The sequence below is a fragment of the Pelophylax lessonae genome (genome assembly GCF_965119305.1).
Source record: "Pelophylax lessonae genome assembly, chromosome: 8".
In the NCBI taxonomy this organism is placed as follows: Eukaryota; Metazoa; Chordata; class Amphibia; order Anura; family Ranidae; genus Pelophylax; species Pelophylax lessonae.
Genome location: NC_138775.1, coordinates 50,413,852 through 50,430,828, shown reverse-complemented (window position 1 = coordinate 50,430,828; position 16,977 = coordinate 50,413,852). Strand labels below are relative to the sequence as shown.

Here is a 16,977-nt window from a genome sequence, read left to right as displayed (position 1 = left end):
TGTGACTCAATTTCTGGGTCCACACATCTACTGCAGCCTTTAAAAGGGGTCTGATTGGTTTATATTACAGAGAATGCAACTGAAGGAAATGTAATAAGCAAAGATGGGCAGAACACCCAAAACTCCCAGCTGGACAGGAACAGAGTGGGGAATTAAGGCAGGGAGATCTATCTGTTGAAGTATTCAGGATACACAAGAACCTGGGGGTTGACTCCGCCCACCAGGCTGAATTCTGGATGGACATACCCTTTAAGCAAAGACATACTGTATTTAAATGTGAGGCACTTCTCTAGAAACTGAACAATTTCAACTTCTATTACCAACATGTTTTTTTATGTTTTTTTTAGCATCGTGGCTAAGCAGTTGGCATTTATATCTAAGTCTAGGGTCCAGGATCAATTCCCATGAAGTCTCTTTTCTCCCCATGCTCAAATGGGTTCCTTCTAAAAACATACTGGTAGCTGACCTGGCTTTTAACCATATTTAATTGTATGTCCATGTGTAATCACAATGTTATTATGGCATCTAGGACAAGGACTGAGCACTTTAGAAGGAGCTAAATAATATGTCAGCACTTTGTAAATGTATGTAATAACTGCTTGTACAGGCTTAAAATGGACCACCAAAATTGTGTGTGCAATGATGAAAACCATCAAGATCTGAGGGATCCTTAACATAAACCATCATTTGAAAGTCACATATTTACAAAACCCTTAGTTTAACCTACTCAACCCAAAAACAAAACATAGTCTTGAGAGTCAATGAAAAAAAACTGGAATGTACCCATCGCATAGAAGTAAAAAAACAAAATAATCAGAGTTTCAGAAAACTTAAGACAAAGGAAAAAAAACAAAAAAAAGAGGAGTGAGCAAAGTTAAGAGACAGAACGGTGAGGTTAGTTCTATGTACAGGAATTCTGATCAAAGGTTAGTTTCTATGTACAGGAGTTCTGACCAAAGGAAACATTCTTTCAGTAAGAAAAGTCAATAGATTAAGGACACAGGAGATACTGGATAAGCCTCGTAGACCATAGAGCTAGTCACCAACCTGGGTAAACAGTGATGAGTCTGTTGTCCGAGTCTTTGCCACCTTTTGTCGAAACAAATGAAGTTTTATCCAGATTGTAATCTTCTGTGGACGGCACTGTGGTTTGTAAAGGGACCTCCTGAGTCCCAGCAGGTACGTCCCTGCCATCTATTAAAGAAGTATTTTGTTTGTTTTCTGGGTCAGTCAAAGTTTCATTGGCGCCAGGGTCCTGCAAATCACCAGTGCTGGCGGTAGTTGGGGTGGACTCAGTTTGGTTTTGTGCCTCCGAAGAGTGTGTGGCTATACTTTTCTCCTTTTTCTCACTGTCCTTTTCACCCTCCTCCTCCTGTTCACGCTCACCCTCTTCCCCCTCTCCTTTCTCGTCTTTATCCCCATCTTCTGTCCCCTCACTGGTTTTCGTGGGAGAGGCATCACTGTCAGGTCCTGTAGACGGCAAAGGTTCAGTGGTAGAAACAACAGGCTTTGCAGCTTGTTTGCTGCCAGAGGAGGAAGTAGGGAGGCGAGTGGGCCACACAGTGCTAGGAAAAGAAGGTAAACCACCACCACTAAACCCAAGGCCCGCAAGCAAAGTACTGGTCACCACAGAGGCCACCGTAGCTTGGCTCCCACTGGAAGAGGGACCCATCCCGGTAGCCATGGAAACAAAGGAAAAGGGGATGCCTGAGGAAGTCCAGGTAGATGATCCCGAACTGATTGGAGCCATGTCAGCAGAAGAAGCAGGAGAAGCAGTAGGCTTTTAGAGAAAAGATCAAAGACAAGAAAAAAGTCAGTACAGTACCTGAAATCATACTTCTATACAGTTTCCAGATTAATGGCTTTTCCCAAACACTCTCATTCTGTGTTGAAAACAAAACAAGTCACCATAGAAACTGCTAGCTTTTTGTAATATAATTTAAATATAAGAGACACCTCTCATCAAGCTTCCATCCCAAGGGCCCGATTACCACAATAAAGTTATTGCAGCCTAAGCAGGATGTTATCACGCTGGCTGCTCTGACACAAATGTACAGATGCATTGGAAGCCACTGTAGGTTTCCAGGCATGAGAAAGCTTTCAATGACCCTGAAAGTACAATGACACAGTAGGCTAGCAATAATGAATAGATGTGCCCAGGAGCCCTCAGTCAATGCAAAAAGTTTGGGCACCTCTGACCAAATTAGAGATGTTTTGTTGACTTTGTAAGTAAAATGTTAACACTGCCGTCCAGGGACAAGGTAAAAAAGCAATTCCGGGCAAAAAGTGAGAGTTTATTACACTATTAAATGTATCTAAACCCAAGAACAAAAATGTAATATATTGCAACTTACCAGTTCTAAGATGTAATTGCTTTGTTACTTTAAATTTCACCTGCCTACTCTAGGACGAATTTACCTGAATAATGGGACAAAGCTCACTTACTGTACTGTATCTATGCAGCATAATAATCCAAGGTTGCTCAATCCTCATTTGGACTACATGATATCTCCCCCTCTCCTCACCTCCATACCATAGAGGGAAATATTCTGTAAAGGTGGGTATAGATGGATCAAAATTTGGGACAAGGACAAGCCGACTCCCAATCTGTGTGTGGCCTGCTGTTCAAAAGAAGTCATTGTTCCATCGACTTTTGTTGAACAGCCACACTGGGAAACTTTCATCAATCACCAGCTGTAGAATATCGGCAATGTCGTGGGGAGAATTCCACCATCCACCTTGCTTGTGTAGATGGAGGAAATCAGTTTTTCTTTTTTATTTTCAGGCTACTGGCTGAGAAAAAAAAAAAAATACTAACTGATATATATAACAAAGTACTTCCAATAGTATATATAAAAGGTCAAAAGGAAGCAAACACCACAACTTTGCTAATGTTTTGTATATTCTGCTGCAGAACAAATACCCACAGCTATTTAGAGTGTCAGTAAGAGTGTACATTTCCGACACCTATGCTGTACACCTTCATCTGTACCTAATCACATTTCCAAGGCAGGTTGACATCTGATGAATAGTTGCAAGAAACTTCTTACTACTACCTATTTTTCACGTGTGTGTGTGTGTGAGAGGCAACATGGACCCTATTAGTAGGTATTCCATCATCACCAGCAACTCTGTTTCAGGATCATTAAACAAGAGCAAAAGAAATGGGGATGGACAAGCTGCACTACAGCTATACCCCGATTCAAACTTAAAACTATTGAGCAGGTAGGCTTATCCTAATTCTATCTCTCATTTTAACATTTTGCTGGACTGTACCTTTAGGTATTAAACTTATATACACACGTACTATTTATTAATAACTATTGAAAATCTTTAAGCACCCCAGACTTTCCAATTTCTGCATCTACTAGGTCCTTTCATGAAAAAAAATTTTCCTATGAGACTTGCAAACCATTAGAAAGGTATATCTGCAACCTTTTCTCTGTCTGCTTTAACACCTAGGTATCTTACTAAATATTCTACTCTAACCTCTATAATACTTGTTAAATGTAACATAATGTGTATTCAACTGTTTGTCTTCATTAGGGTGAATAAAGGCAATAGGGTGAGCTTACCTTAGAGCAGGTAAAAGGTATTATTTACCAACAGATAATATGCTTTAAAGGGAGTGTTAAACGTTATGTAAAAAAAAAAAATATATATATATATAATATATATATATATATATATATATATATATATATATATATATATATATATATATACATATATACACACAACAGTATCTCACAAAAGTGAGTACATCCCCTCACATTTTTGTAAATATTTTATTATACCTTTTCATGTAACAACACTGAACAAATGACACTTTGCTAAAATGTAAAGTAGTGAGTGTACAGCTTGTATAACAGTGTAAATTCGCTGTCCCCTCAAAATAACTCAACACACAGCCATTAATGTCTAAACTCCTGGCAACAAAAGTGAGTACACCCCTAAGTTAAAATGTCCAAATTGGGCCCAAAGTGTCAATATTTTGCGTGGCCACCATTATTTTCCAGCTCTGCCTTAACCCTCTTGGGCATGGAGTTCACCAGAGCTTCACAGGCTGCCACTGGAGTCCTTTTCCACTCCTCCATGACAACATGACGGAGCTGGTGGATGTTAGAGACCATGTGCTCCTCCACCTTCCGTTTGAGGATGACCCACAGATGCTCAATAGGGTTTAGGTCTGGAGACATGTTTGGCCAGTCTTATCACCTTTACCCTCAGCTACTTTAGCAAGGCTAGGGTCGTTATATTGGAATACTGCCCTGGAGTCTAGTCTCTGAGGGGGATCATGCTCTGCTTCAGTATGTCACAGTACATGTTGGCATTCATGGTTCCCTCAATGAACTGTAGCTCCCTATTCCTGGCAGCACTCATGCAGGCCTAGACCATGACACTCCCACCACCATGCCAGACACACTTGTCTTTGTACTCCTCACCTGTTTGCCGCCACACACGCTTGACACCATCTGAACCAAATAGGTTTATCTTGGTCTCATCAGACCACAAGACATGGTTCCAGTAATCCATGTCCTTAGTCTGCTTGTCTTCAGCAAACTGTTTGTGGGCTTTCATGTGCATCATCTTTAGAAGAGGCTTCCTTCTGGGACGACAGCCATGCAGACCAATTTGATGCAGTGTGTGGCGTATGGTCTGAGCACTAACAGGCTGACTCCCCACCCCTTCAACCTCTGCAGCAATGCTGGCAGCACTCATACGTCTATTTCCCAAAGACAACCTCTGGATAGGACGCTGAGCACATGCACTCAAGCTCTTTATATAGCGAGGCCTGTTATGAGCAGAACCGGTCCTGTTAAACCACTGTATGGTCTTGGCCACCATGCTGCAGCTCATTTTAAGGGTCTTGGCAATCTTCATGTAGAACAATTCTTTTTTTCAGATCCTCAGAGAGTTCTTTGCGATGAGGTGGAATATTGAACTTCCAGTGACCAGTAAGAGCATTAACACCAAATTTAACACACCTGCTCCCCATTCACACCTGAGACCCTGTAACACTAACGAGTCACATGACACCGGGGAGGGAAAACGGCTAATTGGGCCCAATTTGAACATTTTCACATAGGGATTTACTCACTTTTGTTGTCAGCGGTTTAGACATTAATGGCTGTGTGTTGAGTTATTTTGAGGGGACAGCAAATTTACACTGTTATACAAGCTGTACACTCACTACTTTACATTGTAGCAAAGTGTTGTCACATGAAAAGGTATAATAAAATATTTACAAAAATGTGAGGGGGTGTACTCACTTTTGTGAGATACTGTTGTGTGTGTGTATATATATATATATATATATATATATATATATACATATATATACAAACACATAAGTATATATATATATATATATATATATATATATATATATATATATATATACACACATACATACATACACACACGTACACTGTAAGAAAGAACACGGGAGGGTGCAAACGCCTAGTGCATTACCAAAAGTTTATTTATGTGAACAAACCGCCAAATTAAAACTCACAAAAGTAGAAAAATTTCAAGTATTGTAATACACCAAATAAATTACAATCAAGTGCATGTGTCACTTGGCCTGACCTGATGCACCACTGAGTTAGCAAGCTGACACATTTTGGGGGATGCACCCCCTTCCTCAAGAGCTCTGATTTGGCTGTTTGTTTTTCATATCAATAAATCTTTGGTAATGCGCTAGGCATTTGTGCCATCCTGTGTTATTTCTTATAGCTATCTTCTAGATTCCCCCATATGAGGATAGCTGCACTGATGAAGCATACCAGAAGAATTATTTTACACTTGACTGTTGACAATCTGCACATTATTGGGATCGATCGTATGGCAGAACTTTGCGCGCTGGAGGTGTTTGTGTGTTCTTGCGATTGTGTGCATTGATGTATATATACACACTTACATACATAGGCACAAACATGAGGGCTGTACGAAAAGTAATGCAAAAGTGGGCATAACTTTCTTTTTGTTACCTTACATAGGTTGCTCAAATTTCACATGTTGGTACAGTTAGGAAAAGTTTCCCTTTTGTAACATGTTCCCCCCATATTAAGATTGTAAAATGTCACTTTAGAAAACGTTCCCCCCCCCCCCCCCCCTTGCAGATTTGGCTTGTAGTTCTCAATTAACTACTTTGACGCTGTTGTAGTTCATTGATTGTCCCAGTGTGAAACTGCCTGCCCATACCATGTACTGACAGCCAACTCACACCAACAGTCTGCAGGTGACCTGCATGGCATCATCGATCTGCTGATGGCTTGTGCAATGCTTTCCATCCTCCTAAAGTAAAAAATTGTAAATGCACATTTTTTTTACCTGCAAAAAAGAGCATTTATAATTTTTTTTTTTTTGAAACTTATGCTTTAACCTGTTCCCTATAGTATTACCTCTTCTTTTTTGTTTGCAGGTAAATAATGGATTCCATTCCAAGCAGAAGCAATGGTCCGTCATTGAGTTCTTGACGATGGAGGGTGCAGGCTGTCTGACATCCACAGAAGGCTACAATATATACGGAGATGACACCTTTTAAACCTCTTCATCCTTCTGTGCACATTGCTCTTGTCAATGTGTCATAGCACATATGTCGTAAACATTCTGTAGTCTTCTGTGCATGTCGGACAGCCTGCACCACTCCTTCACCAAGAACTCAATGACGGCAGGTTGCCTATGTTTGGAAAACATTATTTACCTGTAGTAGTAAAAAAAAAAAAAAAAAAAAAAAAAAAGAGTCGTTGCTACAGAGGAAGAGTTCCATCAACATGTGAAATTTGAATGACCTGTAATAAAAAAAGTTATGTCCACTTTTGCATTGCTTTGGGTACAGCCCTCATATATAGATCTATATATACTGTATATGTTGGTCTAATTAAATTAGTCCCACTTCTATTGAAGGATGTTAGCCTGATCCCAACCCAGAATCTTGACAGCCTTTTCTAATCCACTAGAGACATTTCTGGAATATAGAACATGACCAAAACAATTTTATGAAAAAATCTGGCCAGCACTGCCAAATTCTTTCAGGCATTGCAATGTCCCTTAAATGAGAGATTGTTAGAAAGTATAGGTACATTGCCCTTTATGCAATCTCATGAAAAAAAGACTGCAGATATTAAAATGGCTGCCTGTGTTTACGGTTGAACAACAAAAGCAAACCTGGCTTTGCAGCCCAAATTTTAAATTATATTTGCGACCACCGGATGTCACTATTGTGTCATCTACAGCACAGAATGTTTTGCTCGCTGACGTGCAGCCCGATATTAAAAAGAAAAAAAAAAAAATTGGCACGGGCTGGGAAATACGGATTTCCTAACAACATTCAATTCATTTCCTCCGGACACAGAGTTTAAGGTCCAAACCAAAACTTGGATACAAAATGCTGCCTGTTATTATGACTGCTCTGGACTGCAATGAGTGCTATGGACTAAACTGTCTATTAGCTGGTATATCTCTATTTTTCTGGTGTACAAGGAAGATCACAACACCATTTTACCTTAATAACGGTATTTATTCTGTGAAATAATCTACGGTGAGTGAACCGCTTGCCACCAGACAGGTCCTCCAGCAGGAACGGGGTTCAAAGTACTACAAGTGTCTCGGTAGAAGCAGGGTCCCACATAATATATATATATATATATATATATATATATATATATATATATATATATATATATATATATATATATAACAATCTATCCTTGGTGACATGGTGTGTGTGGGGGGGGGGGGGGTTAAAGTAAAGCTTCGTAATAGTATTTATTCAGTGGTGTAATCTACCGCGACTGCAGCGCTTGCCACCAGACAGGTCCCCTAGCCAGATGGGGGTTTAAAGCACCACCACAACTGTGTCAGTAGAAGCAAGGTCCTACATAGGTGATCAAATAATAGCTTAGTAATAGTATTTGATCAGTGGTGCAATCAACTGCTAGCATAGAGCTTGCCAACGGACAGGTCCCCCACCTGCCACTAAAATTGTGCCACTATAGGAAAAGTCCCACACATGAATTCTATTCTTGAGGAGATGGCGGGGGATCATATGAAGGCTCTACATGCCCAGTAATGGGAATCAGATCCCAATGCCCTAGGCTCACCAGAGCAAACCAGATTTCCCCATTTATCAATTTAGAGCTGTCAGAACAGTAAATGATTTTGTTTAATGGCAATCATAACTACTCATGTGATTCTAAAACCTCCATGACCATCCTTGCATAGATCTTCTTTCTATGTATTATTTTCACAGCTCTCAGTCACCCGTGTGCACATATATCTAATGCACTACCGTCAACTCTGAGCACCCTAAAGTGTCACTAAACCCACATCATAAAAACTATCAATAAATGCTGTATTACATGTTCATTATTACTCCGTCACAACGAGATTCGTTTTCTGTATTCTGCAAAAACTGGTTTATCTTGCTGCTCTCCTTCTTCACCTTTTGTCCATGTCCCAGTTCAGCTGGGGATTTTGCAGAGCAGTGTTGGCAGCTCTGCACATGCTCAGTTCTCAGTGAGTTTCTATGCTGAACATTTGCTTCCCATCACACTTGAGCAGCCCATATGATTATAGAGGCACACATGTGGGGTATACATACTGGTAAATGACAGACCACTCCTTTACTCCTGCTCCATGCCCACTAACCAGCTAAACACAATGATGGTGGGATTTTACATATAGATTGATGGAGGCTTCACCTCCATGGTATTTAAAGACACAGGCTGGAGGGGTGTGACGGGAAGAAATCCGCCCACGCCATGTCATTGACCAAAATAAAATAAGGATTTTGTTTCAAATATATATTTTTATGACAATTAAACACAGTTTATTGATATTATTTACTTTTACTCTGTATCCCAAAAGCTATTTTTTTTTGGGGGGGGGACATGTGACCTGCAGCAGAGGACTAGAAGCTCCTCCTGCTTATGTTTCCCTGCAGGCAGGCTGGGAAAGAGCTGGGTCATGTAACAGCTGTATATTGATTAGGAAAAAAGGTATGAAGATTTTTTATTTTTTTAATTAAAATATTTACAGTGCAATCATCCACATACAAAAAATAGAAGGGAGAATGTAAATTAAACGGTATGTGTTTAGTATTATTTTAAGCATGACTATGGCTCGTTATTAATGGCCGTTTCCCCGGAAAGGGATCAAGGGTTGTTAAAGGACTCTGGAGACCATTGTCATTTCACAGTGGTCAGCCAAGCCAAGCAAAGCAGCATTAACAAATAAAAAAAATTAACTCTTCTGAAAAGAACTGCTCCAGCCATGAAGAATAAAATACTACTAGTTATGAAGGATTTCTCAGTTTTTCTATAGATTAGTGCAAGAATTGGTCCTCCATTGATTTTTTTTTTCTGTTATCCAGCCCTGCAGGAATACCTTCCATCTCTATGGTACTAAGCCAGCCCAAACAGCCGAGATGCTTGTCATAGGTACAGGGTGACAGGCACCCTCTGTTGAAATCACTGTATAGGTTTACGGAGAAACAAAAAGCTAGCCTCACTTAGAGTAAGGGCTGGTATCTGATTTTTTCTGCTTAAGAAAAATGCAGCTTTCCGCAAGGGCTCACAGAAAATAATGGTTTTCTGTGTGCCCTGTCTCGCAAATGACAGTTGTGGGGTGGAGCAGTGCGGAAAAGTGAAACACGGCTGGATTTTTCCTGCACCGCTGTTCGGGTCTCTGTGCAACCCTGCATTTTTATGCAGCTGAGCAGCCATGCACAGAAATGAATGGAATGTTACTTTGTGACAATCCAATAATGTCTAGGGGGGGAGGGGGGAGGAAAAAGCCCCCCTTTGCCAGCAGCTGCAGTCCTTACCCGTGGGGGGAAAATGAATGTCTTTCTCAGCGAGTAGTGGGAATCCATCCTAACACATTATTAGGAAGGTAGGAGCAAACTGAACCAAACCATTTTAGGTGAAGTCACTCTATAGCAGCGATGGCAAACCTTGGCATCCCAGATGTTTTGGAACTACATTTCCCATGATGCTCCAACACACTGCAGAATGCATGAGCATCATGGGAAATGTAGTTCCAAAACATCTGGGATGCCAAGGTTTGCCATCACTGCTCAATAGGGAGACCACTTACAGAAAGGTACTGTTGGAGAACATTATGGGTGGCATGGTAGGTATTCCAAATGAGTTGGTGTCATATCTGTGAAGCATAGCAAGCACGGTGGAACTTGCCATATCGATATTCTTTTCACATCACCACAAAATAGATAAAATAAACAGATACAGCCCAGTGCTGTGAGCCACTGACTACTAAGCAGTAATGACCAGGGATACGGAATACTCTGAGCCCTGATTGAACTGAAGATTGTTTAATGGTTTTATTTGCTGGCTTTATGTAAATGCCAACAGTAAACTTCTTATACTCGACCCCTTTTGGTCTGTTAAATATAGTGAAATATTAAAAGTGTTTTGTTATATCTGTAAAAAAGTCCAAAAACATATCTGTTGGTCATGTCAGAAATGTAGGGCTGTCCTGAGCACACTTCCGGAGTTATCATCTCAAAGAGTGCATTTAGACTTTCTAGTTAAGAAATGAAGTATAATGAAAGCCGCACTCCAAAATGAGCTCCTCTTGGGTTTTTATTTATTCAGTCATCCATAAAGCATTGCATACACAGATATCTCCACCCAATGACCACAATTCCCAAATGTGGTTGACCACAACTGGCTTGCTCACAGGAATAACAAGCCAGTTGAACAAGCCAAATGCAGTGAAACACAATTACGAAGTGTGGTCGTTTAGTGGAGATATCTGTGTATGCAATGCCTGTTGAATGACTGAATAATAATACCAAGAGGAGCCAATAATGGAGTGTGGCTTTCATTATACTTTATACCTTAATAGTGAGTGAAGACGGGCTACAGGAGCCGGTACCCTAACTACCAGTGACTCATCCCTGCTGTCTCCTTCAAAATCCATACCAGACCCGAAGGATCTTTTTTTTTTTTTTTTAACAACAATGAGCAGGGATGACTCATTGTTGTTAGGACACCAGCGGGTGCTGGCTCCTTAACAACCGATGCTGGCAGCAGGGATGAGTCACTGGTTGTTACCACACCAGAGGGTGCCCCCAGGCTCCTAACAACAATCACAAATCGCACATAAAAACGCATCAACAATGCATGTAGATGTGATGTTGATGCACATCCATTGAGGTCTTAGGACCACAATATCACACTGTATTGCACAAAAGTAGCACAGGACCCTTCCTTAAAGTCCCATCGCAGCTGTGCTGCATTGATGTGAACAGGCACTGTTGGAAGCAATTTTATTTCCATTGTCATGTGACTCAGTATGACCCAAGTCGCATCTGAAATCGCATCAGAATGAACCAGGCCTGACTGTCCATGGATGGCAGAAGGAGCAAGTCTGGAGCAGTGCTATTGCTTTATACTGCACAGATCTTATCTTCGACTACAGAAAAATTAGTCCCCATGTTGAGCAGATGAGGATAGGGGAAGAAATTCAGTAATTTAGCAACAGTCAAATGGGCAGGACTGACACAATTCAGTCCACAGGCCAGAGAGTGACATCAGTACAGCAGCAGCACATAGCAATGATCACCATTAATATGCAACCTTACACTTGGTAGGAGATGTCCTGTCTCCTTTTCCATGCTTCTTAAACAGTTTTAAATGTCAGCCATCAGTCAAGAAAGCAGATTTAAAAACTGTTTAATGGGCACTCATTGCAGATTCTGGCTGAATTAAAGTAAAATTTCAGAGGTCGTTGTTTACATTTAAAATGACCACAAAATATAACCACAATATAATTTTAGACAAAGATACAACCCTTAGGCTCCGTTCACATTGCAGCGACCCGACTTTGCCGGGCGACCTCACAGGTCACGGCGCGCTGCTCGCCCCGCGACCTCGGAGCGGCCGGCACGGACTATGCAGGTTGCTCCGGGTCGCCCCAAAGAAGCCCTGGACCCTTTTTCTAAGTCGGAGCGACTTGTGTCGCTCCTATTAGAACGGGTCCATAGCTTCTGTATGGCAGGCGACCTACGGCGACCTGTGAGGCAACCAGGTCGCCCCAGTGTGAACGGGGACTTAGAGTCTTACACATAGAATTAGGAATGAAAGCAACCCACACCAATGAAGATTTCGATAGTTCAGGCAATAACTGTGTAATATTGGGGCCATATTATTGTATTTTATTTAAATAGGTTGCTGTGGATATGTCCGGCCCCCTTACCAGCTGCACAATGCCAGCCTACAGTATAAAACATATCTAGCAATACACAGAAATCTTTTTACCACACTGAAAGAATGTAAAATGCTTTTTAATAAGATCACTTATTAGCTAAAGTATTTAAGATCACTTATTTTCTAAAGTATATGACCCCCAGGCTCTGTGTTGACTTCACAGTGTGGACATATTAGAGATGGTCTCTACAGAAGCTGAGGACTGTGCAATAGACTGGTTGAACAAACCTGCCAGCAAACAGCCATCCAGTGGTCCAGTACTTGGAGCGCCAAGCTAAGCAAGGTACGATCCCCCTGGTCCTTAGAAATGGGGTGCCAGTGGTAAGCTCAATTATCCAGCAGTGTAAACAAAGAACGTCACACTCCCGACTGGAGTGTAAATGGAGATATCAAATGTCCCCAGCCAGCAATGCTTCACAAACCATGCCCCTGTGACCGAGCCCCCCGGTGGGCATGGCATGTCAGCGGGCGTGGTTTGTGGAGCAACGCTGGCTGAGGGCGTTTGACATTTCCATTCACACTCCGTTCGGGAGTGTAACGTTCTTTGCTTACACTACCCATGCAGTGGTCCATGTTCTCGAGGGACATAATGCTGCTCCTGCATTGGCATGGACTTTGTCAACAAGGTGACCCTAGGTGACTTTTTTTATCATAGGGTGACAACCCAACAGGGCAACAGGATCAAAAATGTAAATTGGGAAAAATAAAAGTTTACAGAGGGTATACTACCAGAACGGTTTTGTTTGTTTTTGGGTTTACATACACTTTACATTTTAACTGAACAATGGTATTGACTTAGCACTGCTTAGACCTTGGCCCATCTTGTGTACTTACCACTCCTGTTTTCACTATCCTTGTTCCTTCAAATATACGAGTTGTATTGGCTGAAAAAAAAAAAAAAAAAGCAAGCAGCAATTAGTACATTGAACTATAAAATTACAAAACAGTCACATGCTCGCCTTTCAAAAGTACCGCATGTTCTGACTACCTCATTTCTAAGCAGAACAATTTTCTCCAAAAATATTCTATGCTTATCGAGGCCAAGAAAAATGAGCTGCAATTTATTCTTATGTTTTGGCACAGTAAGTAAAAGCTACACACTCCCTCTTGTTTTTAATAATTTCTACTCACTTCCTGTCCCAGCGACCAGGGCACATGGTTCCAGCAAGGACACAGGAAGCAATGAAAACCTGACCCTTTCCTGTTTGGGTGTAAACTAAAAAAAAAGTTTTGACACGATATCCAATTTGAATTAAAATTTAAAACTCTTAGCACTGAGATCTATTAAAGAAAACTGGAAAGTGTGGATTTATAAGACATCTCCATGAAGGCTTCTCATATTAATGAAGGCCCTTAGAAGCTCAGCTCCACTGGTGTTCTCTACTGTGGTTGGGTCACCGGTAAAGAATGTTCGAGTGCTTGGGGTAAGTAACGTTCTATAGCTCTGGACCTCTCCGGAGCCAACAACAGATGCACTAATTAAGCTTAACAGATTGATTTAGGATCGTATGTGAAGACTTGCAAGTTCAGCAGCTACCGCTCCATTACTCCTCTGTAGGGGCTGTCAGCAGGCAACGTCTATCCAGATTAATTTTCAGGTTTACCATCCATGAAAACATCAACTTTTTTTCCACTCTACAAAGTATCCAGTAAATATTTGCTTAATTTAGTATTTTTGAGTAACAATGCCAGGCCTGTCATTTCTGCTGCAGACGCCTGCCAATCCCATGTTTTGCCACTAACCGTTCACACGTTGTCAAACACAAAGTTAATTTATTTTTGCATATCTTAATTACAAAATACAGGGCGCCTATTTGATGCCTGACAGCTTATTTCTTAGATTTCAAAAGTTGCCGACGGTACTGCAAAGGAGAAAATAAATGAAACTGACTTGTAGATGGCTAGGGTCGTTGATAATAAACACTCGTTCTCTATAAAGGAGGAACAAGTAAGAATGGAATTACCTGCTCAGTGGCATGCCTTTGCAGAGTTTTCTTTTTAAAGGATGACTAAGTTGTAAACCCTTACATATACCCAGTATAGGAACTATCCTCAGGTGATACACAGAGATGAAACAAATCCTCCTACATAAGTTGCATCTGTTTATCTGTAGTCTTCTCTTCTCTACATCTGTTCAAAGTCCAGAATTTAGAAGCTTGTCAGAGTTCAGAAAAGAAGGGGGCAGAGAGCTGAAGTTACACTTTGTGAGGAAAGTTCTGAGAGCCGATTGGAGGGGGAGGGAAGGTAAGGTAAGAAAAGGGACCCCCTCCCCCACCTTCACACAGGAACAGAGCTTAGGCTGTCAATCAGCTGGAGGTCCATCATCACTATTTTTCTCTTGGTTTCAGGAAAACCTGTCAGAAGTGATTCATACAGATAGCAGAGGAACAAAGCAGCGGACATAAAGGACACATAGTGCTCTCAATTGAGACGAGTACACAAATTAGAGGCATATGCTTTGTTCATATTTCATGTCTGAGGTTTACAACCACTTTAAAGGGGAAATCACTAAAACCAAATATAAGCTAAAATGTTAATGCCAATTCAAAAAGACAAGATTTTCAATTTTCATGAATCTGCAGCTTTTAAGCACCTCTTATGCGGTGATAATTGCCCCCCCCCCCCCCCAATTGTGTTGTCAGCCTTTCATCAGGTATGTCTAAAGACGTGCACAGCCCAGCTTGGGATCTATCCCACGTGTGCCCCCAAAACAAGAGGGCACACGGAGAAGAGGAGGAGTCAAGAGCACTGGTGGGGAAACCCCAGAAGAGGAGGATCTGGGCTGCTCTCTGCAAAACCATTGCATGGAGCAGGTACAGTGCTTCCGGAAAGTATTCACAGCGCTTCGCTTTTTCCACATTTTGCTATGTTACAGCCTTATTCCAGAATGGATTAAATTCATTATTTTTCTCAAAATTCTACAAATACCCCATAATGACAATGTGAAAAAAAGTTTGTTTGAAATCTTTGCAAATTTATTAAAAATAAAAAAAATCCCATGTACATAAGTATTCACAGCCTTTACCATGACAGCCTAACATGACACAATTGAGGTCAGGTGCATCCTGTTTCCACTGATCATCTTTGAGATGTTTCTACAACTTGATTGGATTCCACCTGTAGTAAATTCAGTTGATTGGACATGATTTGGAAAGGCGCACACCTGTCTACATAAGGTCCCACAGTTAACAGTGCATATCAGAGCACAAACCAAGACATGAAGTTCAAGGAATTGCCTGTAGACCTCCGAGACAGGATTGTACAGATCTGGGGAAGGGTACAGAAAAATGTCTGCAGCATTGACGCTCCCAATGAGCACAGTGGCCTCCATCATCTAAAAAAAAGGAAGAAATTTGGAACCACCAGGGCTCTTCCTAGAGCAGACCCCTGGCCAAACTGAGCGATAGGGAGAGAAGGGCTTTAGTCAGGGAGGTGACCAAGAACCTGATGGTCACTCTTACAGAGCCCCCAGCATTTCTCTGTGGAGAGACGAGAACCTTCCAGAAGAACAACAATCTCTGCAGCACTCCACCAATCAGGCCTGAGGTTTTGAGGACCCCATTACTATCGCTATCCAGTAGTAGAGAAGTGTCCTGGAAGCGAGTGGTGCCCATTACCTATATGCTTGTTCATAGCCTACTTTTGTGAGTATATTGTATGCTACCCTTCTTTGATTTTAATAAACTTTTAAGAGGTAATGCACAAGGTCGGTGCGCCCTTCTCTTGTTATTTTCTTGTTGCTCTTGACCTCAGACTGGGGCGAACATTCATCCCCCTACAGGGAAACGACCCTAAGCACACAGCCAAGATAACAAATGAGTGGCTACAGGACAACTCTGTGAATGTCCTTGAGTGGCCCAGCCAGAGCCTAGACTTGAACCTGATTGAACATCCCCGAGAGAGAAATGGCTGTGCAACGACGCTACCCATCCAACCTGATGGAGCTTGAGAGGTCCTGCAAAAAAGAATGGGAGAAACTGCCAAAAAATAGGTGTGCCAAGCTTGTAGCATCATATTTAAAAAGATTGGAGGCTGTAATTGGTGCCAAAGGGGCTTCAACAAAGTATTGAGCAAATATAATCTTCTTTCACGCTGTTATTATGGGGTACTGTTTGTAGAATTTTGAGGAAAATAATGAATTTAATCAATTTTGGAATAAGGCTGTAACATAAAATGTGTAAAAAGTGAAGCGCTGTGAATACTTTCTGGATGAACTGTAAGCAAACATTTTTGTTATTAAAAATAAAAAATCTTCACGGTCACTTTATTATCATGCACTAAGGGTTTATTCCACTTTAAGTGCAGATCTGTTTGTTGTTGTCCCTGCAGGATGCACAAAAAAAGGAAATTATACTGTATTTTATTTGAAGAGAGGTGCGTTTCTTCTGCTTCGGTTGCAGCATCCCAGCTTCAATTTATATCCTGCTGTGGCCCTGATATTTCTCCCAGCAGTCAGTAGAGGGAGCACTGCATTAGATCAAATAAAGGAGCCTGACTCCCAAGAGCTCCCTCTAGTGGGAAGGTGCAGCTTTTACAGCAGCATAGCTAGATCAAATTAAAACCTGAATGTTGCACAGGCCATGGTGGGGGAAACACACTGATCTCTTCAATTAACTTCCCATTACGTTTTTTGATCAGCATGTAGCAACAATGGCAGCTTGTGGATCAGAAATAAAAATTCAGTGAGCCTTTAATCATAAAGGCAAAACATCAGAAAACAACACGCTTATAGAAAATT

The 16,977-nt window shown here is 41.2% G+C and overlaps 1 protein-coding gene across 2 annotated transcripts in view; it reads right to left on the bottom strand.

The window, feature by feature from the left end:
- Nucleotides 1–16,977, bottom strand: part of PTPRG (protein tyrosine phosphatase receptor type G) — a 776,809-nt gene that overhangs the window by 204,961 nt on the left and 554,871 nt on the right. Inside the window, exons 11-13 of one of the 2 annotated variants that reach the window (XM_082265202.1) lie at nucleotides 13,074–13,123; nucleotides 1,826–1,883; nucleotides 1,048–1,470 (exon numbers count right to left, since the gene is read on the bottom strand). In XM_082265202.1, the coding sequence (XP_082121328.1) occupies nucleotides 1,048–1,470; nucleotides 1,826–1,883; nucleotides 13,074–13,123 (531 nt within the window). Of the gene's footprint in view, nucleotides 1–1,047; nucleotides 1,781–1,825; nucleotides 1,884–13,073; nucleotides 13,124–16,977 lie in introns of both variants that reach the window. The other variant, XM_082265201.1, reaches the window with a different exon arrangement.